General features: G+C 44.5%; 2 protein-coding genes across 5 annotated transcripts in view; both read left to right on the forward strand.

Moving 5' to 3' along the window:
• stc2a (stanniocalcin 2a) overlaps positions 1–7,162 on the forward strand; it is a 7,531-nt gene extending 369 nt beyond the window's left edge. Inside the window, exons 2-4 of the mRNA XM_030369207.1 lie at positions 2,313–2,455; positions 3,437–3,648; positions 4,002–7,162. Of these exons, the coding sequence (XP_030225067.1) occupies positions 2,313–2,455; positions 3,437–3,648; positions 4,002–4,410 (764 nt within the window). The 3' untranslated portion in view covers positions 4,411–7,162. The remainder of the gene's footprint in view (positions 1–2,312; positions 2,456–3,436; positions 3,649–4,001) is intronic.
• A 4,928-nt stretch (positions 7,163–12,090) lies between these two features.
• On the forward strand, positions 12,091–23,088 carry LOC115552438 (cytoplasmic polyadenylation element-binding protein 4). 4 transcript variants are annotated; one of them, XM_030368544.1, is made up of 12 exons: positions 12,091–12,232; positions 13,178–14,303; positions 14,532–14,630; positions 15,405–15,498; positions 16,170–16,217; positions 16,341–16,364; positions 16,717–16,893; positions 17,246–17,335; positions 17,453–17,571; positions 19,127–19,241; positions 19,334–19,515; positions 19,945–23,088. In XM_030368544.1, the coding sequence occupies exons 2-12, from the start codon at positions 13,242–13,244 to the stop codon at positions 20,170–20,172; spliced, it is 2,238 nt and encodes a 745-aa protein (XP_030224404.1). In that variant the 5' UTR covers positions 12,091–12,232; positions 13,178–13,241; the 3' UTR covers positions 20,173–23,088. The 4 variants fall into 4 exon arrangements, with proteins under 4 accessions (XP_030224404.1, XP_030224406.1, XP_030224407.1 ...); XM_030368546.1 differs by having other exon boundaries at positions 15,408–15,498; XM_030368545.1 differs by lacking the exon at positions 12,091–12,232 and adding an exon at positions 12,556–12,705.
• The last annotated feature ends 293 nt before the right edge of the window (positions 23,089–23,381 follow it).

A 23,381-nucleotide genomic window follows, 5' to 3' on the forward strand; every position in this document is an offset into this window, starting at 1 on the left:
GGTGTGTGTGTGTGTGTGTGTGTGTGTGTGTGTGTGTGTGTGTGTGTGTGTGTGTGTGTGTGTGTGTGTGTGTGTGTGTGTGTGTGTGTGTGTGTGTGTGTGTGTGTGTGTGTGTGTTGACAGCATTGGGTCGACGTTGTGCTGTCACTGACCACACATCTCACAGTGGAGACAGATTGTGTTTGCACGTGCGATCTAATTCCATCTATTTCTAATACTAATGTTGTTTATTTAAAGATAATGATTGCATTTGGTTTTTTTTCTTATTTCTATCCTTCCTGGAAGTCGATATCTTGTAAATAATCGGAGACGGGAATTCAATATGTTAGTTAACTATTAATAGAACGGCCCAAGGTAGCCCAACAGGTAATGAAATCGGCAGCACATTGAGGTGTGTGTGTGTGTGTGTGTGTGTGTGTGTGTGTGTGTGTGTGTGTGTGTGTGTGTGTGTGTGTGTGTGTGTGTGTGTGTGTGTGTGTGTGTGTGTGTGTGTGTGTGTGTGTGTGTGTGTGTGTGCCAATGCGTGTGTGAGCGTTTCAGGGCATTGGCGTAGGCTACTATTTGGAAACGCGTTTCTGTGTGTTGCATATTGGAACGTTAGATAATCCTAAATAAAGTTTGACAGCATGTAGGTTATGCTCGTTTGACTATCGTATTGACTGTCTGCAAACCACACATACGCGCGTGTGTGCGTGTGTTTCAACAGAAGCCGATTGATATATTTGTAACTCTCCGCAGTTAGATTGGCAGTTCATCGGTAACAATCATATGCATCGACCATATTGCTTTAGTTTACTATTGGACCTGACAGGCCGTTATGTTCTCGTAGCCCTCACGTGGTGCTGTTTACTCTTCACTTTGCAATACAGAAACGCAGCAAATCAAGTCTGACCACAAATGACTGCGTTGCCCCGCGCCTGAGATTTTTGTCAAAAAACGAAATAAGATTTTCAAGGAGCCAACGGTTATTCTACTGTCGTCGTCGTCGTCTCCCCTCCCGTACACGGGACACTTCCGACGCAGGCTTAACAGTAGTACGGTCCACTGTACACACTGTTACCACCGATGCGTAACGCAATGCACGTTGCGAGCAACGTTCCGATCCAAGCACATTCCCGCGATGCCAACAACACAAGCATAACCCGCCAGCGGCTCACTTTTGCTGCCCACTACAAGTTAACTAAGTGCCTGCAAACCTCCTAAGCAGTACTCCTCCTCTCGAAGATGGCTTTAACACAGGCTCTTTGTAGACAAGCATAACCCCTGAATCAAATGTAAATGCTGAATTGCTGTGACAAAGTAAAATCAACGTTTTTGTTTTTGTTTGATTCGATTTTTTACAATTGCCCGGTGCGCTGCACACTTTGGACTGATTATAACATTAAAAGTGTTTTCCTCAAGCCCACCCGTTAGGTCTGAGTTAAATCCCCCATGTTCGATTACACTCAAGTCAACGCTTTGTCAAGTGGATTATTATAGCCTAAAGGATTTGTGTTTCACATTAAACCTCCTCCCACTCCCCCAGTTTTTTGATAAATGTAAAATCGTGAAGTTTGAGTGAAGAAAGATGTTTCCAAAGATGTTGGCAAACTCCTCTGGCTCGCCCCAAGAACACGTCGTGCACCATAATATAAACAGCCGACATTGGGGTGTTGATCCACTTTCACAACATTTTGTTTTCTATTCCTCTCCGCTCCATATGTTTGCATACAGTCTGCAACCAGCTCTCGCTAGGTCGGGTGCAAAATCTCCCAACCATTTTTGATATTTAACTTGTCACCACAGCAACGTGGTAGTCACGTGCTGTAACTGCATCAGCCCGCTGCTGTGAAGCTTCTCCTCTTAATGGCAAACGTGTTGCTACATACCTAGTGAGGCGACCGAGCTAACGTGTGTGTTTATTGTCCCTCCTGGAGGCCCTATCTGCAATGCAGCATCCTACCTGTCGCCTTGGCGGTGCAGACGGAGCCTGGCGCAGAATGACACATTCAAATCTCTGTCCCCCAGCGCTCCTCTGCAAGACCAAGCTCTGAAACCACTGCTCCACACGCACACACTCACAGAGAGACATGTGTATATGCATGCACACACACTATAGCCACACATGCATATAGATACTTGTGCACACTCACACGCATATGGACGTGTCAACTCCGCTAAGAGTAAATAATGACACCAAACCTTGTGTGTGTGTGTGTGTGTGTGTGTGTGTGTGTGTGTGTGTGTGTGTGTGTGTGTGTGTGTGTGTGTGTGTGTGTGTGTGTGTGTGTGTGTGTGTGTGTGTGTGTGTGTGTGTGTGTGTGTCCGTCCAGCGGAGATCCAGCACTGTCTGGTGAGCGCGGGGGACGTGGGCTGCGGCGTGTTCGAGTGCTTCGAGAACAACTCGTGTGAGATCCGGGGTCTGCAGGAGATCTGCATGACGTTCCTGCACAACGCCGGAAAGTTTGACTCTCAGGTAATGGAGTGCGCCCCCGTAGCCCCCCCCCCCCCCCCCCCCCTCCCTTGCGCTGCGTCACGCGCTCGCCATGCGGCCCGCTGACGTGTTTACGGGCCTTTAATCACGATGAATAGTTGACTCGCACTATTTGTTCCCATCAGTGTAACATTCAATCTTCCTGCCAAAAGAGATTTGGTTGTTTTTTGTTTTTTTCAAAAGTACACACACGCAGAGACACATACCCATATACACACATACTCACAGACACACAGACACACATACACACACAGGCACAGGCACGCAACCTTACAGAACATCTCTTTGGTTCACTGGTGCTGGACGGGTGTGTGTGTATGCAGCCCGGGCCAGGGTTAGCCAGCTGGCCGTCTTCCATGGTCAGCTCGCCTTTCATTTGGTTAGACGAGGGCCCGGGTCCAGCCCTCATCCACCCGGGCCCCGCAGCGCTCACCGTGTCCGTCAGCCTCACATATTGGACCCATGGAGAACCCAGGGGTTAAATTTAGCCCATTTTATTAGATGGTTATATGCTTCAGTAAAATCGTACACCCCCTATTTCGCCACGAGCAGCTTCTCAGAAAGTCTAGCTATTACTCTCTAACAAAATGTTGAGTGTAGCAAGAGCACACACACACACGCACACGCACACGCGCACGCGCACACTCGCACACTCGCACATCGATAAAAGAGTGCTTGATGCTCACAAGTAACGCAGTTACATTAATGCAATAACCGACCAACAATGAAAAGGTCGCTTTTGTGTTGAGCTCATGGAAAAAATTCCTCACAATCCTTGCTATGAATTCCATGCGGTCATCAGCTGCAGAACCCCAGACTTAACAGCCGTGAATCTGTGTGTGTGTGTGTGTGTGTTTGTCTGTGTGTGTGTGTGTGTTGGTGTTTGCGTGGCCACATGTGTTTGTGTGTGGGTTTTTGCGTGTGTGTGCGCGCGCGCGTGTGTTTGTGTGCTGCAATGCACAGGGAAAGTCCTTCATCAAAGATGCTCTAAAGTGCATGGCACACGGACTCCGGCACAAGTTCAGCTGCATCAGCAGGAAGTGTGTGTCCATCAAGGAGATGGTGTTCCAGCTGCAGAGGGAGTGCTACCTCAAACACAACCTCTGCTCCGCCGCCAAGGAGAATGTCGCCGTCATGGTGGAGATGATCCACTTCCAGGACCTCTTTCCTAAAGGGTGAGTGTGCCACACACGCTTGCATGCGCCTGCATGTGGCATTCCCCTAGCTGCCCCTGAATGCCATCACACAGAGCCATGCATGGCTACGCCTGCATGCCAGCTCACATAGACTCGCACAACTCAAATGCATACACGTCATGAAGTCAATGCTTCACTTTATTCCCCGCACCACCATTAACTTTGATGTTATTTTCCGGTATCCATCCCTGTTTCCTTGTTGTGCTCTGAGGTACATTAACAACCGTCGAGACATTGTGTCGTTGTTGATAGTCATGCTGTGTTTGCAGGTGCCGTCTATGCATACATGACGTTGTGATTGAGTTTGTTTTTTTGTGTGTTTGTGCGCCCAGGCCGTACGTGGAGCTGGTCAACATCCTTCTGAGCTGCGGCGAGGAGGTGAAAGAGGCGTTGACCCACAGTGTGCGTCTGCAGTGCGAGCAGAACTGGGGCGCCCTGTGCGACAGCCTGAGCCTCTGCTCCCCCCTGACTACTGCCCCGGCCCCCCCTGCTGTCGCCGCCGCCGCCGCCGCCGCCGCCGCCGCCGCCCCCGCCTCGGAGCACCGCCGGCAGGCGTCTCCGCCTTCGCACCCCGACCCCAGCCACCCACGCCCGCCTCGGCAAGGAGACAAGGACAAGCCCGGCAAGGGCGGTTTGAACGCCCACCCCCGCAACCGCAGCCAGGGTCCCCGCCGGCAGAGCCCAGAGGCTGGGCTGGTGTCGGAGCAGGAGGCCCCAGGGGCCGGGGACATCCGGAGGTGAAGAACCCAGGTGCTCCACCTTCCCCCCCCCCCCCTCCCTGAGCAGAAGGAAGCTACCCTCACACATCCCTCTCCAGTCATTCCAGAAGCCCCCCTGGTGGTCAACTTGCAGGGTCCTTGTGGTGTAGCTCCTACCGTTATGCCAGATTGCTTTGGTTTTCCGTTCATGACTGAATAATTATGATTATTGTTAGTATCGTTAACTCGTTTCAATTGACTAGAATTACCTTGGCTCTCGTATAGCGTTTCTTAAATCCTACCTACTTGCGTCTGATTTGATTACAATTTGTATTATTTATTTTATCCTTTATGCAATGTTGAAATATGAAAAATGTACATAGAAATATACTTATCTATATTTATATAAACCTGTATAAATACAGTTAACACATGCAGTACTGATACGCTATATACAGAATTGTATATAATACCCTGTCCAATCACACGTCCCAAGCCTGTAGATATGTAACATACAGGGTTAAATACAAAATTGTACAGGTTTGAAGTCCAGTTCTGGCACATAGCAGTATATATAGCCCGGCGTGAGAGTCTATGGCCATAGGCGGCCACAAACTTGTAGTAAAGTGTTGAAGTGAAACAGCACTCCAAACAAGAATGCATATATCATACAAACGATATGCTGTTATAACTAAGATTTAACTCGGACACCACTTTCTGAAGCTTCTCCGAAGGCGAGACCAATTTAGGAGAGACTTAGTATCCATCCAATTTTTTCAACAACCTCTGGTTTGAAAAGGGTTAGTTATACCATCAAGAATAACTCATCTTTGTGAAAAACAGAATGTTAATACACGGTAATTCAAACTGACCACCCCTGTGAAATGAACACTGAGCAGAAATATCTTTGGAAACTATTTTTGTGACGTTGATGGTTAACTGTTATTTCACGGTCATATTCAAGAGACCGGTCCGTATAAGCTATGTGTTTGCTCTTCCTCCTCCTGATGGCTTGTTATCATCCAATGGCAACACGGAGAGGGTGAGTCATGGCACCACTAAGACTCCACAGTGATCCTCGCATGTCGTCACACGGCAGCCTCTATTGTGAACTCTCAAACGCATATCAAGGTGCCTAGACATGGGATAAGGCGATTCATCTGAAGGAGAAACGGGTGATGGGACGCGAGCAGGAGGGGGAGGGGTATGTCTGTCGCTCTCAGCAGGGGTTCGCTGATTTAGAACTTTTTTTTTTCTTTTTTTTTTTTTTTTACACACAATGTTTGGCTTCAGAAATCTTACTTGGGATGCATATCGGTGACATCTTGGCACAGTGCAAACAAACAGTCAATACACACACACACCTGGTCAATAAATAATTACTCTTGAGTCTTTTCTGTTTGTGCTTGTATGACAAATAACCAAGTCCACATGACCAAATTTGACTATTTCCTTTTCCTCTTGCCTGGTTCTGGGTCTCGGTGCTCGAGATGCCGCTGGTCTCCAGCTCTCCTCCTTATTAGCTTGTATTCCTGCGGAACCATCTTCCCTCCGACGCGGTCCGGACTAGACTTGAAGGCATGCTTGTGTCCCTCTCCCCCCCCCGACCCACCCCTCCATCCCTCCAGAACCACAGCCCAGCGAAGACCCAGGAAAACTGGGTTAAATCCACAGACAGCAGCCCATGGTGCTGTTATTCTAAATGTTATATTTACCATGGCCACCAGAGAATTCCTCTGGTCTGTGGCCAGCGGGCCAGACTCATAGCGGGCAACAGAAGACACCGGGGAGGCTCACAGCGTTGCTTACTCCACTAACTCTGCGTCCCTTGTCCCATCATACGATTCTCAGTTCCCCCCCCCCCCCCCCCCCTCATCCCCTTGTTTTTAGGTTCCCGCTTCCAGGCACTTGGCAGCCATTTGACCATTTTAGGGCCGTCACATGCTGTGAATGTTTTCTATCTTTGCTCCGCATGTTGTAGTAGAAGTCACGGTGGTTGCTGAGACTAAATGCGGAGACTAGTTTACATGTTCTGGCTCCTCTTGAAGGGGGTCCTAGTTGTACTTTCTTAAAGAGGACATCTGTCCTAAGCTTTTTACTATACGTGCCCCGATCGAGTGAGAGACTTTTTTCTGAGTATGGGAGAGGTTTTGAGGGTGGGGGTGATTCGGGGCGGGGGAGTCATTACCAATGTTTTTTTTGTTTTGTTTTTTTTACTTTCTGATGGCTACTTCTTCTTTCTTTCTTTTCCTTTTAAACTGTTGGATTTTGGGGTAATCCCCAGGATTTATGAAACATAAGCTAATCGTTTTGAGAATGTACTGTAAGTTTGTAAATTCACAATTGTTTTAGGTTTGCATTAATAGGTTTGATATTGGCTCTTGTAATATCCTGATTTTACTTTTTTTTTTCTTGTTTTGTTTTCCTAGGGAAATAAATGAACATGTCTCTCGCCCGTCCATTGTTGTTAGCTCTCCATCTCTGCTTCTCTCCTTCTTTTCCCTCTCTTTTATTTGAATCTTTATTGAATGTGTAGTCCGACATAATGTGCTCTCTACATGGTCCTGAAGTCACACTAAGACCAGGGGCCCAAATGATCATAAACTCTTTCAGGACTTAATGGCGAGTTCATATGTATCTCTTATCATTAAAACATTAGTTTTTTCTTTTGGCCTGTAATTTCATTTGTTTTTGTTTTCCTTTGAATGTGTTATTGTAAGCACCAGTGGTAAAAAACCAAGTACCGATATTTGTAACAGAATAATAAAAACTACGTGGGTAGTATTTACCCTTCATTTGGTCATGTTGTTTGTGTGAAAGCCAACGTTGACAGTTTGTGGAAAGATGAGTAAATAGATAGGGTTGAGGTTAGTATTTTCTCCTTTCAGATAGATTGAAATAAAAAGATGGGTGGATAGATAACGATAGATCGATTATAGATCCAGTTACCATCGATTTCTCTGCATCCTATCAGACTTTGAGGTTAAGGCTGTGTTTAAAGTTCTCCAGACTGGACAAGTCCAAGCCTATTCAGGAGGTCTAAACAATTACGTCAGTGACTCTGGATTGTGTGAAATGCTCTGGCTCTATCAAGGACATAAGTTTTTATGAGTTGCCAAAGCATTGTATATATCCTGAATAAACATTTATACAACACTTAGACTTTGCAGTACAGGCCTCAAAATTAGACTTTTACTCATTCTAATGTTTTCAGGTACACGCCCAATGTCCAAATATGGGGATAATAAAATACCCTTCCCCTCATTTGTTTGTATTTAGGCCTAGATGTTTTTGCTTCACTGACTAAATAAAAATGTATTAATAGTAAATCTATTAAGATATAGGCCTAGTGCTAAGAGATAAGTTAATTCGAAATCTGTTATTATATTGAAGGCTCTATGACAGTATTAAGTGATTAGATAAGCACCTCAATGTTAAACCCACAGATGACATCCTTCCTAATGAATAGCCTCTAAAGTACAGTATAACAGAGCCAACTCAGATACTGGACGCCTTGCCTGTACATGTTATGAGGCCAAACGACCACTAGATGGCAACCTTTCCCTAATAATCTGCACCTGATAACCAAACCGGATGACGGTAAGAAAGGGGAATAGCATTACCTGGCATTCTATCGCTTGTTATTCAGTTGTTTTTATTTAAAGATTTAGAGTTTTTACCACTTCCAAATATGCAAATAGATAAAGAAAAAATATGGGACACAACGAGTTTTACAACGCAAACCTTGAGATATGAAACTATTGAGACTGTTATAGATATATATGAGACATCGAATGTAGACTTATATTGCACGGACACACTTTGCTACAGTGCCTACTAGATTTCAACGAAGCACCGAGTCCGACACGACTGCCTGGACAAACGTCTGCGTCCTAACAACCAGACATCGGCCTGCTGGGGCAGGTCGGTATGGCAACGCTGGAGTGATGACGATGTGGCCTGGAGAGGAGTCGTGTCTCTTGGCGAGGAGATGAAATCTGAGCCGTTAAGGTCCAGGTGCTCGCTGATAGCTGTCCGGGTGTTCCGGTGTCGACTAATGAATGACTGACCTCCGGGTTTCAGGGATGAATATTTTAAGGACTTTTAGAATGGGGGGGGGGGACATTTTAGAATGTAGCGTCGTGTTTTGTTCGATTCCTTTTCACGTGTTGGACCTCAGGGTACACGTTTTTTATTCTGCGATTGTTATTGGTAGGCCTATTTTAGTTTTTTATTACCGTGTAGGCTATTTGAAGGAAATGTAAATGTAGACTATCCATTCCCGACTGCTGCATTTGTTTGACATGATAATGTTACAGTTTACATCTTAAGCTGATACAGGATGTTGTCAGAATGGTGGTCACAATAGTGAAACCTTAAAGCTTGACAGGTTTGGTTCTCTTGGGATTTCAAAGTCTCCTGCACTCAAAATGAAACAGAGTTTTTTCTCCTTTAAGTATGATATATTTTGAATATACAGTCTACATTACAAAATTGTTGTTTATATGTTTGAAGTGTCCTTAGTAGGCCAAATAGTAACCAATTCTGTCTCACACACACACACACACACACACACACACACACACACACACACACACACAATTGATGATTTGAGTATGCTGCTCCGAAACTACTAACTAGCTATGCTGGGAACCAATGTCATGCATGCAAAAAAAAGGGAAGGAAGATTAAAACTTGTGGCTTAGCCAGAGCATGGCTGGAAGTACCCGGACAGTGCCTGCAGCACAGTCAAATAAGACCTACATTACAGAGAAGTAACTTGCACAAGGCTAACAATACTTCTTTACTTGACCCATGATCCATGTGCACACACGTTTCTTGCTGGCCAAAAGTGTTCTCGCTATTTCTGCACCGTGTTATGAGCCACTGCTGGAGTCAGCCCCATAATGTTGATGCTAGCACCAATGTCAGGGCCAGGAGTCCGCCCTGAGCCAGCTTTTCTCTTCACTTCCGGTAAACATTCGTTATTCCAAGAAAACAATGTATTTGGGTTGAAGTGCTCCTATTTTACAACCAGGTGTGATATTAATTAGTGTAGATATACTCCCCTAGTGGCATCACACATGGGAGTTTCAGATCCATATATATGTTAGATAGAACAACGACACCAGCCTAGCCATTGAAGTGTACCAACTTGTGTGCTGATCTATCTGTCATACATACGGGCGGACCTGTTGTTAAAATAATGACCCCTTAATGCAGGTCTTGATCATGGGAAGACATTTAGTTTCCATACACATACAGCCAACTTCCAACCATCTTCTGTGAAACAATAGGGGAACCTCATTCAAAGCCACAAAGGGAGAGTCTCTCTTTGTTGCAGTAAATTACATCATACAAAGAGAGTTTGCACAAAAGGCTGAATAAGTCAAAGAATGATGAAATAATAAAGATCACACAATTGATGTGATTCAATTAAGAAGACTATGTGTATCAAACCGTAACTCTTGTTGTAAATGTCCTCCTGATCTCTATAGCTCTCCATGTGTCTTCTCTGGGCTGCCATGGGAATGCTGAAGGTCCAAAAGTACCATGCACAAGGGCATCAAGATACTGACAGACCATCTCGTTCTGACTGACCGCATGTACTAAGGTTAAGGGCTGAGACTTTATTTTGTCGTTTAGCAGAAACTTTAGTCCAACACAACTAACAAATGGGGTTGAAAACAACACAATCAAACAATCAATATGGGAGCTTAACTACAGCTCAAGTAGTACTAGTTGTTGGGTAGTTATTAAACAGTGAAATAGTATTATGAATATGTTACGTATTTATGCCTGGGAGATATTGAAAAATGTATAATCCCGATGACATCAATTATATCATGAGTTATCAATACCATCTCAACAGTCTAACTGTAGGACATCAGTGATGTATACGAAAATAGTTATCAGCCTTTAACTAGTTATCCATTCTCACTAATGCTTCAAACCTCACATTTGATCACTCTCAGGGCATATTTCATGACAATTCAAAGTCAATAAATGATTATTACGAATGCTTTTAAGCTCTAGTAAGTATTACCTAGCCTTGGAAATACTAGTGTTACACTATAAAAACTATGAGGCCAATCAGTGAATAACACTGTTTAGAATATGAATTGGCTTTAGATCACAGGGTGGAGCATACTCCATATAGATAGGGTTGAGTTGATGCTACTGTTCTTTAAGATCGTAGTGTGTGTATCTATAAATGAACCTGATAAGAGTGTTTGTGATGGGCTGCTCTGCCCTAAGGGGGAGTAGCGTTGGGACAAGCAGGCCATAGCTAACAAGGGGGGCAGTGTTCAACGTGTCTCATAAGACTGAAGCATAAGACTCTATGTGAGCTCATCCTGTTACCAAGAAAGATCCCCCCCCCCAACAAACACACACACACACACACACAGTAGTGCGTTAGTAGTATTAGGTGGTATTGTTATTTGTAGCCTATTACTATTTTTATGAGCATCAACTATGAGTTATTGGTGTGAGTAGGACATGATGTTTTCCCTATGAGTGTTCATGTTAGCATGTGTGTGTGCTAGTATATGCATGTGTCTGACTGTGTGTGTGTGTGTGTGTGTGTGTGTGTGTGTGTGTGTGTGTGTGTGTGTGTGTGTGTGTGTGTGTGTGTGTGTGTGTGTGTGTGTGTGTGTGTGTGTGTGTGTGACGTATATATCACCCTAGCACCAAACATGCTAGGATACGATGTGGTAGCAGTGGGTAAAGGGAGACAGAACAGGCTGCCGTAGCTCGCAGCGACTGAGGCGAAATGCATCAAGCTCTGCAGCTCGATTACAAGCCAAAAATAGCAGCGGCTTATTTTTAATGAGATTGCATCGCCGCGCTGCTGTGGGCTCGGTTTTTAGCTGTCAAACAAAGGGTGTCATTTAATCTATCTATCATTTCTCTTTATCAATCTCATATATGTATTGATCTAGTTTTACTGTGGGCTACACCTATTACCTATCTATTTATCAATCTCCACTGTATTCATCTCATATAACTAGATTGCAACTGTATATCTACTATATATATCTCGAATGCAGGCCTACTGTGTCTGTGTCTACTGTTTGTCTATCTATCTATCTATCTATCTATCTATCTATCTATCTATCTATCTATCTATCTATCTATCTATCTCTATCTATCTATCTATCTATCTATCTATCTATCTATCTATCTATCTATCTATCTATCTATCTATCTATCTATCTATCTATCTATCTCTATCTATCTATCTATCTATCTATCTATCTATCTATCTATCATTTCAAGGTATCCGTGTTTTATACGCTAAGCTCTTTCTGCGGATGCACTAATGGAAAATAGTCATTCAAACTACTCCTCTCGAAGAGAATATCCTTGGTTCCGAATGTCTTGATTTTCCTACCGCACATTTACAACAAGCATTAGGGTTCACATTTAAATCCCCGTGTGGCTTTGATTGCACAACTCTAATTCTCATTCAAATGAAGATCGATGGTCAAGAAAATGTTAGTTGGTCCGTGACTTTATATTGCTTTATTACACCCCTTGCGTGTATCCGAAGGCATCCATATTTGGAAAGGCAACGTCTCAATATATTTGCCATTCATTGAAAAGGAGTGCTGTGGGCGTGTCCTCAAAACACATATCCAATTAGATGTGATTCGTCTGCAAAAGTGGGCGGGGATGGAAAGGGAACCCCTGGTAGATTCGGGCCGGGGCGGGGCTAGAGACGGAAGTGTTTCCCGACTGGCCCAGCTGTCATTTAGAAGAGAAGAGACCATTTACACCGGCTGCCCACGAAATGCAGAAAAGGGAAAAAAGCTAAGAGTATGGCAACATCAAAACGATAAGGTCATGTCACCAAATTAAAGGTAGTTATGCTCGGTCTATTTTGTGATACTCACGTTTATCAATCTAATTGAGGCGAAGGCAGATGTACCCATTTTCAGAGCTACTACGATGCGAAGGATTGGTAAGGCTTGTATGACATTGAACATACAGGACACGAAACCGAAGAGGTCGTTTAAAGAGCCATACACCCTTTACAACTTGTGTCCTGGAAAACTCGGCCGTCCTGCAACCGATAAGGCTTTCTATTGCATGCCTTTTATGAACAACGTCGTAGCGAATTGTGCGAATATTTCCCGACGTTGTTCCACAACGACGATAAAACGTACATTAACGTCGGTGTGGTAGCGAATAGGATATCGTCCTAGCCTATTGGCGTGCAGGGAAAGGGAACTACCCGATTTTCTGAACAGGCAAGAAACGTCATCAACATTTTCCTCTATTTAAACGGTGGCGAATGAAGAGGTCATTGCTTTAAAAAGGGCAGATTTATTCGGTAGGTTTCATCGCATTGACTCGTCGACTTCGCTTTAGCGTTTACCGATGCGTCGCGGTGCACGGTCGGGCTACAAAATCGTGAATTGCAAACGGAATGATTCATATGGCACATGGAAGGTGGCGGAGCAGCTGTTAGCTTGTTACTAGCCGCATAACGACCTTTGGAGACGTCGTCTTCACTAGCTCAAGCTGTTAGCTGCGTTCGTCGTCAGCCTATGGTGGTTCGTTTGGGTGTTTTCCACGTTGGCTTACAGTGACAGTAGTTTCTCATCTAGGCCTACCGCTTGCTAAACGAGTCAATGATTTAATCTCATTGATTGCATCACAAGACTAAGCAGGGTGCAGCTCTCGCCGAGCCGCTGCAGTTAGTGTAGCTTGTTTTTAAGCAAAGGCCAAATTTAGGTGTTACAACACCCATTGCGTTTTTTTCCTCCATCCATCTTACTCCTCTCCCTCTTCTGTTATTACAGGGTAAAGAAGAAACGTCGAAGGCAACAAAAAAAAACGTTTTTGAGGACTTCTCAGCTATTATAAATGGGGGACTACGGGTTTGGAGTTCTGGTGAAGAACGGCAGTGGTAACAAGTCTGCTTTCCCTGTAAGGATCCCTCCACACCTCCAGCCCCCTCACCACCCTTCCAACCCTCCCAGCCCCCCTTCCTTCGTAAATAACACCTGCTCTTCCAATGGGGGCAGTGCTTGGCTCTTCCCTGCAGTAGCCCAACACAGTAACATGCAAGATGAGATTCTGGAGGCTGACAAGTCCAAGGCGTTGGACCTCCAGGACATGCCGGAGAAGTCTCAGGGTCAGTCCCAGTCCCTCGCCCCGGCCCAGCAGGAGGCCGGCAGTGGTCTAGGGGACCTGGAGGGAGGGCTGCCTGATGACACGCTGGAGAAGGGCTCCTTGGAGAGCAGCGCGGGGAAGGACAAGCTTAGGATGGAGTCGCCGGTGCTGGGCGGGTTCGACTACCAGGACACCCTGGGGATGGGCACTAGCTGTGCGCCCTCCACCTCGTCCACCTCCTCCCTGACGAGCTTCAACAACTGGTCCGCCGCCGTGCCGTCCAACCCCTCCTCAGTAGTGGGCGAGGACGTGGGAGGGTTCTTCGGTCCGGCTGGCTCCAACGCCAATGGCCCGCCCCTCCTCTTCCAGAACTTCTCCCACCACGCCGGACCGGGCTTCGGCGGCGGGGGCAGCTTCTCCCCACAGATAGGGCAGGTGTCCCAGCACCACCCCGCCCCTCCACCGCCCCACCCTCAACACTACCACCCCCACAGTCAGGGCATGCCGCCCCAGCAGCACCGACGCTCTCCCGCGAGCCCTCACACCCCACAGCCCTCCTTCCCTCAACACCCCCACCGCGCCGGGGCGTTCACCCAGCTGCCCCACCTGGCCTCTGCGCAGAGCAAACCCCCCTCCCCCTGGGGGAACTACCAGAGTCCCTCCACCCCCAACTCTACATCCTGGAGTCCCAGTGGGGGCTACGGTGGTTGGGGAGGAACCCAGGGGGTCCGGGACTATCGCCGGGGCCTTAACGGGGGACTGACGGCCCTGAACTCAATCTCCCCTCTGAAGAAGTCCTTCCCTAGCAACCAGGTAACCACCAACCATGCGGATTTTGCATTTTTTTGAACGTGAAATTCAACCAACAAACCTAGTAGTTTTGATAAATAGCTCAGCTTGAGTCTGTCTCATGCTAATTGGTTGAATTGCTCGATAAACATGCAAATTCTTTATTTGTACATGGTTGATGATTGGACATACTTCAGAGGCTAAATGTTATATTACTCATCCATTTAAAAAGTAACAAAACTTGCTCTTTAGATGCCCTCTCAGAAGTTCCCCAGGAACGGATCTGGGTTCAACCACAAATCCTGGATGGAGGACACGATGGGCCGCAACGACAGTGGCTACCCTTTTCAGGTGAGAACAGAAAATGGAAGTTATTTGAAGTAATTATTCTTTACCATATACCGACCAGGACAATGGTATGTTTGATAGGGATATACCAAGGCTACCCAAGGCCGATATTCATTTGGGTGGTTGTTTTGCCACAGGAACACAAACGCATGGTATGAAAATTATATATTCTTCTAATGAAACGGCGCAAAAACGTCTGACGTTAATATCAGGCCATTTGACCGACAGTACACATTTTGGCTGACATCAATCATCGAACATCAGTTTCCGTTATAGCTTTGATGGGGAATAATTTAATAACGTGTAAGACTATGGCCCCTGGGTTTAAGATGCAGTCGTCAGACTGCTGGTGATCTTGTGATCATGTGGGCGCCTCACTTCTCAACACGACTAGTGTTGAATTTCCTCACATTTTAGTATATACGACCCCTTTGAGATGCGTGACACAGTCAACACACCCTCCACTTCTGACCCTCCTCCAGTGGATGGCTTTATCAGGCGGGTCGTTGTCCTTATCTAATATAATCAATTCATTATTTAAGTGAATACATCAAGCCATTGTTGGTTGTGTGCACATACTTTGGTGACCAATGTTGTGTAAGCAATACAGTACTACTTGAACATGCGTTCAGGGAATGGTTCCCCCATTTTGCATTGCACACTGGTCAATACATGTGTGGTGTCTCACCAACCCACCTTGTTCCTTCATCCTGTGCTGCTGCTTCTTTGGTTTTATTGAGAACAGCAGGCTTATGGGTTTTTTTCTTCCTCCTACAGCAGGAGAGAACCCGCTCCTTTGATGGTTTCAGCATGCATTCTCTGGAGAACTCTCTGATTGACATTATGAGGGCTGAGCAGGATTCCTTGAAAGGTTGGTTTTCCTTAGCAGAGATTTTTTCTTTCTTCTTTATGCGGTGAAATTGTAATGGCGGATGAGATGGTGGTATGGTGGTCACATGCCATTGATGGCCGCAGGCCTGAAGGGGAATAGTTCTGTAATGGAGGATATGTTTTACTTTCATTTATTTTCCATAGTGCCATATCATTACTCAATTAAAGGGAGAAAATGAATGGGCTATCAGCAAATTATTTACTACTGTTCCTTTAGTTCAAATATCATTTTATATTGGCCAATAATATGCGTAGCAGAGATAATTTTTTCTTGTCTGAGCAACTAGTCAATTGATTGACCTTGATCAACAGTTATATATTTGATATATTGCTACTAAACTACTAGATGGGGTAGTAGTTTTGTCTGCTCATCATGGGTGGGGATTTGCTATTATTGATATTTCATAGACCAAATTATTAATTGATTGACCGTGAGCCATTGTAATCCTTCTGGAAACTGCCATCACCCTAAATGTAACGTTGGCACTCGATGAAGATCCCTGACCCATTCAATGATCGAGGAGTCTTCATGGCTGCTCGTATTGTTTCTGAGTGAACTCCATACACGTATCCGGTTTAAGGACGGTGTGTACGTAAATGGAGATGGTCTTTGTCATCCGGGTTACATTTCCTTTCTGCTGTCTCTCACAGGTCGCTATGGATTCACTCACCAGTCCGAAGGGCCCCTGCCTATGAATGGTATGTAAATAGCATTCATGCAAATAATTTGATCAAAAGGACCAGTGTTTTATTTGCAAGGATTCTGCCACATTCTCCTAAAAACCCTGATTTGAACGGTGCTCTGTATTGTCTTACATGCAGCCAGGAGTTATGGCAGACGACGAGGTAAAGTGTGAATGTTTGTCCCTTTTTTAAAAGAAAGAAAATCCCTTGTTTGTCTATTTACAAAGCAGCCTTGACGGCTTCGTCAGCTGACTATCTGGTTCGGCCTGTTTTTGTTTTGTATGCAGATATCTTGGGTATGCCCTGCTCTAGTTGCTTGCCCCAAGCCAGTGCTTCTAATGTAAATTGATTCATGTTAATTGTGTCATCAAAGGCAAAACCACCATTTTGATTTGGGAACCATGTTCAAATTCAAGCTACTGTCCTTCTCGCTGTAATGGAGAACATGCAAATAACCCTTTTGCGTGGTCCAAGTCTACGTGGGTCTTACGAGTCGTTCCCTCACCATCCCCAGGCCACTCCTCTCTCTTCCCCATGGAGGACGAGCGCACCTTTGGAGAGGAGGAGCCTGGCGACCAGGGGCTCTCTGGCCTGGGCCCGGCCCACTGCTTCCCCCATCTCAATGGGGAGCGCGTGGAGCGTTACTCCCGGAAGGTCTTTGTTGGAGGGCTACCCCCGGACATCGACGAAGGTAAACACACCTGGTCCCACCGCACTGAAACACAATGGCTAGAGAGGGTTGGCGTGGGCGAAAGGCAAACATTGTATCATGATGATGTATTTATTTACCATAATAACGATCTAGTGTTATCATTAATAATATTGGCTAGAATTAGATAGATTATAGTACACTTTTACAGGCAGCAATTTATGCATTCATTTCCAAGTATTGGGATGTATTATGAGAAGTGTGGGCTAAATGTGTTGTACATTTATGAACTCAATAGTGCTCAGAATATGTGTAAGATATAGATGGATGGATACATTTTGAATGTACTTTGAACACCTTCCGCCACTGATTGCCATGCATCGGCTCTTTCCAGATGAAATCACTGCCAGCTTCCGTCGGTTCGGTCACCTGTTTGTGGACTGGCCTCACAAGGCCGAGAGCAAGTCGTATTTCCCACCTAAAGGTGAGCTGGCTGCCGGTATCCCGAGCAAACCCATCTTTTCCTCATTCCGCTGTAGCTGCCCGACTCCACCTCCTGAGGGGCGAATGCACATGACCCGGCGACTATCTTTTCTCCCAGGGTACGCGTTCCTCCTCTTCCAGGACGAGAGCTCTGTTCAGGCTCTGATTGACGCCTGCATCGAGGAGGACGGCAAGCTGTACCTCTGCGTCTCCAGCCCCACCATCAAGGACAAGCCTGTGAGTGTCCCGTGTCCGCCGCCGCTGTCTCTGTGCCAGGTCCTCTCTGTGACAAAATTGTTGTTTGGTGGTGGCTGCGTCAGTGTGTAATTATACATTTTTATTATCATTATAAGTCTACTTTTAGCTGGCTGGCTTTTTATATACAACTCGGGATGGTTACTTGTGCTTCATTGGCTGCTCTGTTTGTTCAGAGTTCAGCTTCAGTATTTTGGTTGCTATCTTGGACTATTTTGTGTAAAAAGAAAATGAACAAGTATGACCCTGGAAAACGAATTGGAAAGATAACCTTCATCAACCACGACGCAGTAACGGACGCAGTGAACCACCCCTGGTTGCGGTAAACCAACCCTGATGGGTTTTCCAAGCTGGTGTCGTAGTACAGCAAAGCAAGCCCCTCTTGTGAGCTTTCTGCTGCCATGGCAAGACAACTACACTCGGCACACTCAAAATGGCTGCCGGATGTTGTTGACCCTGTTATGTAAATGAGCTGTGCTCAGAGTACAGATGCTGTGTGGTTGCCGGCTCATGTGCTATAATAAGGTTTAGCCAATGGCTGTTTGCCATGGTAACCTAAAATCACCTTGGGTGTCAAATGCATCGTCAACATGTTAGTGCAGCATGCATACACGCAAGCATTTCTCTCTGTGCTCAGTAAAGCAAGTATACAGGGCATGTACATCAGAATCATCATGTGCATCATCATTTTTGCAGGCATTACCTTTTCGTGGAATATTGAGGGGAAATCAAGAGGAGAGTTGTAGTACTGTGAAATCCTAAATCAATGTAGCTATACCGTTGCCTATGCAAATTAAAACTAGTGGCTGTATTTGGCCACTTCTCACAACTATGGCAGCAGTTTCAAACACAACAATAAGTTCCATGTTGACACATCATTTCAATATTCATTACTAACCAATGACCACAAAACAAGGGCTACCAGCACAATATCTACATTTCCAATGCTCCGCTGCCTCCTAAAGGAAGGTGATCATTTTGATGTGACGTAATGATCATTCTACCCCCTAGAAACAAACATGAGAATGTTCCTAGAATTCTAGAATGCCCTGACAATTTATTCACCAGACTCAAAGCCCTCTTTTCCTATCTAGCCATCACCTATCATCCACCTTGCTGAACTTTTTGTTTCATGATATTTATTTGCCCAGAACACCGAAAAGGATATTCGAGGCAACATATGTGGATGGTTTAAGAAAAAGTATCTTTATTTTGCCTTTATTCTTCTAGTTACCTTGCTGTGATGTGTTGGATCAAATTCCAAGTCTTACGCTTCTAACAGTTGATCTGAAATTTGGACTTGAGCTATCCACTTGACCGTTACAAGAAGAATGACCTCATGTTCCAGGAGGAACATATTGCGTCTTCCACAGAATAGGCACCGGAAATTCACCCTGGTCCAAATGACTATTTAACAGCATGTGTTACATAGTTGTTCAAATGAAGCCTAATCTGTTAGCTGGCTTGGTCGTTAGTTGTTATAGGTTCATTTGGATTGAAACTAATTTGTTTGTGGGTTTGTTGTAAATCTCTGTAGGTCCAAATCAGGCCCTGGAACCTGAACGACAGCGACTTTGTAATGGACGGTTCTCAGCCACTAGACCCAAGGAAGACCATCTTTGTCGGGGGGGTCCCTCGTCCCTTGCGTGCGGGTAAGCAAGCAGAAGGTCAACTAAAGGTTTTTTTTCACACAATCTCAGAACATATTTGTGTTAAGACGGACCACTCTTTGTTTGAATGACAGTGGAGCTAGCGATGATCATGGACCGTCTGTATGGTGGCGTGTGCTACGCCGGCATCGACACGGACCCTGAGCTGAAGTACCCCAAAGGGGCAGGCCGCGTGGCCTTCTCCAATCAGCAGAGCTACATCGCTGCGATCAGCGCTCGATTCGTTCAGCTGCAGCACGGAGAGATCGATAAGCGGGTGAGTAGTAGCCACGTTTAGGTTCTCGGAAGGGTCGCCGTAAGCTTGGTCATCTTCTCTCTGAATCCCTTGTTTTCACAAATGTATCCACACAAGATGGCGTCGCTTATTTTTGTCTTGTATTTTGTCTTTTATTTGCTCTCGCTTCTCTCCATTTACTGTTGACTATTTTGCAACGTAGCAAAAGCAACTTGCATCAAATTCAGATGCATGCCATTCAGTGGTAGCTTGGGGTCGGCTCATCGGGACATTGGGGATCAAATTTGGCATCTCTTGTCTCAAGGGGTGAATACCCGACCAACCTGCTCCGTTTTTTTTTTGTCTTTAAATGTCCATCTTTGCAGTGTCCTCTTGTTTATTGCCTTCATTTAATCCGTTGTTTCTTATCCTCTCGCTGCTGTGCAACCCCTCTTCCCTTCCTCTTCCCAGGTGGAAGTGAAGCCATACGTCCTGGACGACCAGCTGTGTGACGAGTGCCAGGGCACGCGCTGCGGCGGCAAGTTTGCGCCGTTCTTCTGCGCCAACGTCACCTGCCTCCAGTACTACTGCGAGTACTGCTGGGCGGCCATCCACTCCAGGGCCGGCCGCGAGTTCCACAAGCCCCTGGTGAAGGAGGGGGGGGACAGGCCACGACACATCTCCTTCCGCTGGAGCTAAGCTGACCGGGAGTGGGATAAGTTGGATGGATGAGGGGGCGGGTGGATTGCGGGTGGGAGAGCGCGGGGAGGTGCAATGGGAGGAGGGTTAAAGAGAAAGGGGAATTTAGGGAGGGGTTTCTGGGTTATTCTATAGAAATTAATGCACTTTTCTTTTGCTGGTTCCTTCTTTTTTTCTTTTTTTTTCTTTTTTTTTAAGGAAAAAAAGATTTCAAAATGTAATTTAATTTATTTTTCTGACTTTTTTTTAATCAGGCCTTACAAAAATAAGTAATTGCTAAGAGAGAAAAAAAAGTGAAATCTCATTTATGTTTTTGAGTTTTAAGTTAAAGGTGTGCATGAGTTTCTGGATGCATTAGATTTGGAATTAGATGTTTTTTCTGATTAACTGTACCTTATTTTCTTGCATTAGCTGGCAAAGCTGCTTACATTTTTTGTCAAGAGTAACATACAATTTGAGTGAGGTGTGTCGTACCTAAATCAGTATAATGACTATGGAAGTTGCGTTTAAGAAGAGTGCATTTTGTTAGTTTTTTGCATGCAGGACTAGAGGACAACTGTACAACTTACCAAAGGCTGAGCGTAAATCGTTGGGTAGGGAAAGACTTCAGAGGGCTGGATGACTGGACTCCTCAAGCGGTCCAGATATATAGCATAACGCTACGTCATAAAACAACATCTCTTCTTAGTCCCGGCCACCCTCTTTTTTAGATTGTTGCAAGAGCTTTTAGGTCTTGGGTTAATACAAAAACTAACTAAACACTTTGTGACCAGAAAGGGCAAACCAAAGATTGGCCTACAACAAGTTATCAAAAGCAGATGTTGACCAGAGGGGTATATCAGGAGGGACGGCGCATGCTTTCGTCGTCAAGCAGAGGACCTTGTCTTTGAGTTTATGATCGTTTAAGGGGGAGGGGGGGGGGGGGGGGGTTGGTGGATTAAGGCATAGCCCTCACATGGGGCTCAGGTATTGGCAGTAGTATTTGCTCACTTTATATTGTCAGGGATATTAGCACTGGAAGCTAACATGCTAATGTAGTATAAACGAATGAGAATGCACAGCCCAGTCTCCCCTGAGCTGTCTTTTGGCGGCGTTCCACTGCACGCTCCATCAGGGCCGGCGCTTGTGTCACTGAGGTTGTGGTTGAATACAGTAGTAGCTGGACACTCTTTGAAGAATTTGCTGTCACAGAGATAAAGATATTATTTTATACATGGCCTGCTGATTTTTGTACAGTGTTTTTATAGCTGATTATTTTGTCATGAACATATATACATTTATTATGCACTACTTTTCTAAATATTTTTTTCAATAGTCATTTTAGGCACATTTTTCACAGATGGGAGAACTCCTTTTGCAATACCTCATTTTTTTCACTTGGTAAAAATAATTTTATACCTTTGTTACTAAGAGATCTGCATTTATGGTAAACTTAATTTAAAAAGAGAAAAATGATAATATAATTTTCAATTTAGCTTTTATATATTTAAGTGCTGATAAATCTCAGTTGTTTGGTGCATTGGTGTGATTCTGTAGAGGAAAAAAAAAGATAAGAGGCTAGTGTTGGCCAACCGTATACAAATTCTTCTCAGTCCTAATGAATATAATTACAGGATCCTATGGCATGGCAAGATCTTTCTAAATGGATTTTGATAGTCTTGAAAATATATTCTGATATTTGCTTCTAGTCGTAGTTGATAAGAATATTATATGGTAAATGTTTTGGCTTTTCGGTCGATGTGAACTCCCCAACCTACCCCCCTCATTGTATCACCAGAATGAATGACGGCTGTTTAAATATTTAGATCTTCTCCTCGGCATGCATGATGATAAAGCAGAGTAACATGGCTAGTGTTCATACAGGACCTATTGTAACGCACTACAGCTCCCGCCATCGTTTCACTTTACTTGACCGATTTTCTTTATTTTTTTAATCCTCGTCGATCACTATCCTCTCTCTCTGTCTCTGTCTCTCTCTGTATACACCGGTATCGTCTGCATTGCTCACACATAGACACGTCGTTTAATGCAGACCCCACCTCGACGACGCCTCAACTCGGGAGGACACTCGGTATGTAGGGGTGTCTTGTTAGTGAAGGGCGACGAGCGTCTGACCTCCCACCCTCCTTTTGTGATGTGGCATGCTTTGGGACATAACCTGAATGTGATTGATGTTGCAAGTTAACTTTGAGCCATTATGTGCAATACTTATCCTTTCCAGAAGAGTTATTCGCAGTGTAAATCATTTAATTCACACAAATCACGCAATCATTTATCCCCCTTTTCCTCCCCTATAATTTATGCTGGTGTCTGCAAGGAAAAAATAAGTCTTTCTACTAATTTATACCTGAATTTATTTTTAAACATTAGTTTTGTGCTTATTTACTTATTTTGCTACTACCATGCTACTGTGATTGAAAACATTGTAAATACTAGGTTGATAATGTATTAAGCATTTGCTATTTTTTCAATTGAAATGTATAACTTTAATTTTGAGCAGATCTTTGTTATATTTTTTGGGGTGTTGTGTTAAACTTGTGTCTAGTTTTTCTAATTGCTGTACTGTGCTCCACGTTTTCAGATGAAAAGAATATTGATATGTTTGTTAGTATTACTTGATTGCAAAAATTTCAATAGTTTTTAATTGTATGCTGGGAAGGTTTTATTTATTAACTTTTTTTACTTTTATCATTTGGATTTTTATTAAGTCATTTCACATTTATAAGTTCTAATTTTTTATTTTCCTCCTGATTGCGTTGCGCTACAATACAGACGTCAGTTTTTACAGTTGGTTTGTAGTATTGAAGTAAGAGACGAAGATCCAATGTCATTCATTTGCAGCCAACTATAACTGTATGCATACATTTGAAGTATTTGTAATGTGAGATGTTGAATGAATAAAACAACTGTGAGGAACCCTCTCGTGGCCTACTTTTGGTAAGAGAACTGAAGTCAATGATTTTTACACACAGAGAGAGGGAGAATCAGTACTATGCAGATGTAATGTGCTTGTTTAAGATAAAAAACTAAAACTTATCATTTGCTACATTCCAGGTATGTTTGACTTCGCAAAAAGAAATGTCATGATATTTTTACCTCGAGCAAATATTGATTTTCAATATTAAGTGTTGAGAATGGTGCCATTGAGGTACTTCACTGCCATCTACTGGTCATGTTCAGATAAGAGATGGATGTGACCCATATGCAGG

Source organism: Gadus morhua, chromosome 10 (assembly GCF_902167405.1).
Source record: "Gadus morhua chromosome 10, gadMor3.0, whole genome shotgun sequence".
NCBI classification, from domain to species: domain Eukaryota; kingdom Metazoa; phylum Chordata; class Actinopteri; order Gadiformes; family Gadidae; genus Gadus; species Gadus morhua.

Bases quoted from the DNA above. Each gene is read 5' to 3' on its own strand.
- LOC115552438 (XM_030368544.1), top strand. From the start codon at position 13,242: ATGGGGGACTACGGGTTTGGAGTTCTGGTGAAGAACGGCAGTGGTAAC. The intron at 14,304-14,531 runs GTAACCACCAAC...CTTGCTCTTTAG, and splicing joins AGTCCTTCCCTAGCAACCAG to ATGCCCTCTCAGAAGTTCCC. The intron at 14,631-15,404 runs GTGAGAACAGAA...TTCCTCCTACAG, and splicing joins ACAGTGGCTACCCTTTTCAG to CAGGAGAGAACCCGCTCCTT.